The 2,405-nt window shown below is 26.1% G+C and overlaps 1 protein-coding gene across 1 annotated transcript in view; it reads right to left on the reverse strand.

Moving 5' to 3' along the window:
• The window catches only part of LOC107657946 (equilibrative nucleoside transporter 1-like), a 14,213-nt gene extending 12,780 nt beyond the window's left edge, over window positions 1–1,433 (reverse strand). The window contains exons 1-2 of the mRNA XM_016446290.1: window positions 1,261–1,433; window positions 1,111–1,223 (exon numbers count right to left, since the gene is read on the reverse strand). Of these exons, the coding sequence (XP_016301776.1) occupies window positions 1,111–1,223; window positions 1,261–1,340 (193 nt within the window). The 5' untranslated portion in view covers window positions 1,341–1,433. The remainder of the gene's footprint in view (window positions 1–1,110; window positions 1,224–1,260) is intronic.
• Between the last annotated feature and the right edge of the window lie 972 nt (window positions 1,434–2,405).

The following is a 2,405-nucleotide window of genomic DNA, read 5'->3' on the forward strand; positions in this document are numbered from 1 at the left end:
CAAAATATTTACAAAAATGTGAGGGGTGTACTCACTTCTGTGAGATACTGTATATATATATACACACACACACAAATGTGTAAGTGTGTGCTTAATTATTTAAAAAAAAAAAAAACTTTTATTATTATTTTCACGACAATAAAGAACATTTCCCACACAAATTTTATTCACAATTATTCACAAATTCAAAACGAATAATATTTGCATAAAAAAAAGTAAAATTATTTTGCATTTTGGTGTTATTTTCTTGACAATAAAGAACATTTCCAATCCACATTTTGTCCATTACTGTAACGTAAGAAATATTTTTTATAAGTAAAAAAATTATATATATATATACACACACACACACAAATGTGTAAGTGTATGTGTTTAATTATTTAAAAAAATAAATAAATACTTTTATTATTGTTATTTTCACGACAATAAAGAACATTTCCCACACAAATTTTATTCATTAAATATTAGTTTTCTATTTTTTTATTTTGTTGTATTATTTTTATGTAAATATATTTTATATAAGTTGTTGTAAATGGCCTTAATTTTTTATTTAAAATTTTCCACATTTTATTTGTGTAGTGCTTTTCACAATACACATTGTTTCAAGGCACCTTTAGAAAAAAAAATATAACGTTATATGTTACATATATTTCAAATTTTTCTTTTGATTTCAGACTGAGTCACTTTTATTTAATATATATATTTAATTTATTTAATGTGATATTTTCATGACCGTAAAGCACATTTCCCACCCAATATTTTAGAATTAAAATATATTTCATTTAATTAAACATGTTTGTAAAAATGTGTCATGAAAATAATGTCCCAATGAAAAAAAATCTCAATTGTTCTAAAAGGTATTTTTTTAATGGAATTTTATTTAATTTATTTTTTTTAAATTGTATAGTGCTCTTCACAACACATTCTTTCAAAGCAACTTTAGAACATTTGTATATATTTCAGAATTTTCTCTTGATTTACAGTCACGTTGCAGGATTTACATGATTGAATATTTCTACATGAACACAACCAGTACAAAAGTATGTTAGTGAAACAGCAGCAAAATATCGACTTAACCCTCCATTTGATCAGAAGACACTCTGCTCTTACCTTTGCTGAACTGTTTTTCAGAAACTTCATTCACTAACTCCAGCAAAGTTTCCAGCAGTAGCTCCTGAGCGTTCACACAAGTGCAGATCACTATCACGCAATGTTTCTGTGACGATAATGTCAAATTTTTGCCTGCTGTCTCAAAGAAACCAAATATTAGCTGCATGTGAGAGAACGCAAACCAGCCACAGAAAGAGTTGAAGCTTGTTGAAATACAGTGAAATCCTCATTTACTAAGACACGAGATGTTTAAATCAGTCTTGAACAGCTTTACTGAATGACGCATTAAAATCACAGAACGTCACAAGGAGGAAAAGAAACGGTTTCACTTAAAAAGCAAAGCTAATAAATCAATACAGTTCTGCCTGTGATGCAATGCTGTTAGTCTGACTGAGAGTTTAGAGAATCATTAACTGCCCAGAAGGTCATATTGATTCATCATTTATGCCAAATTAACAGTATTAATTACAGTTACAATCACACCTTCATTCAGTCTGTTCTGTTGTGGAATATAATGATTTCTGTACTCTGATGAAATGAACCACAATAGGCAAAAATCATAAACCCATAATAGTTACGACAGGTATTGTTTTTTTATTTTCTAACATTTTTTACTTAACTTTTAACATAACAAATGTGTAGCATTTTAGGCTTAATTTTAATCACACGGAGGAGAAAAGGTGAAAATAAATGTGATTATTTACACAGCAAAGCAATTAATGATAGTAAGAATAAATAATATTACAACTTTCATAATGCATGTTATGGTTTCACGTAGCCCAAAACAGACGATAATAATTGTGATCACTTTTAACAAAGCAAATAATGATAATAATAATAAATATTACAACTGCATATTATGTTTTATTTAGATCGCATAAAAACGCCACAGTTATTCAAAAGAATTAATCTGTCATTCATTTTCATTTATTTATTTATTATTTTTAATTTATTATTTTCTACTTAACATTTTTTTTATTTTAATTTTTAACAACAAATGTGTAGCATTTTAGGCTTAACAGTCACATGTAACGAAGATGAAAATAAATGTGGTTATTTAGATAGCAAAGCAATTAATGATAATAATAATAATAAATATTACAATTCTCATAATGAATTTTATGTTTTCTTCAGAAAGCGAAAAAAAAATGACACCGTTATTTAAAATAATTAATTCATCTTTCGTTACTTTGCTTATTTTTTTATTTATTATTTTTTACTTAACATTATTTAAATTAATTTTGCCTCAGTTTTTTAAAAATAGTTAATTAATCTGTCATTTAACATTTGATATT

The sequence above is a fragment of the Sinocyclocheilus anshuiensis genome, unplaced genomic scaffold, assembly GCF_001515605.1.
Source record: "Sinocyclocheilus anshuiensis isolate Anshui unplaced genomic scaffold, SAMN03320099.WGS_v1.1 scaffold147, whole genome shotgun sequence".
Taxonomy (NCBI): Eukaryota; Metazoa; Chordata; class Actinopteri; order Cypriniformes; family Cyprinidae; genus Sinocyclocheilus; species Sinocyclocheilus anshuiensis.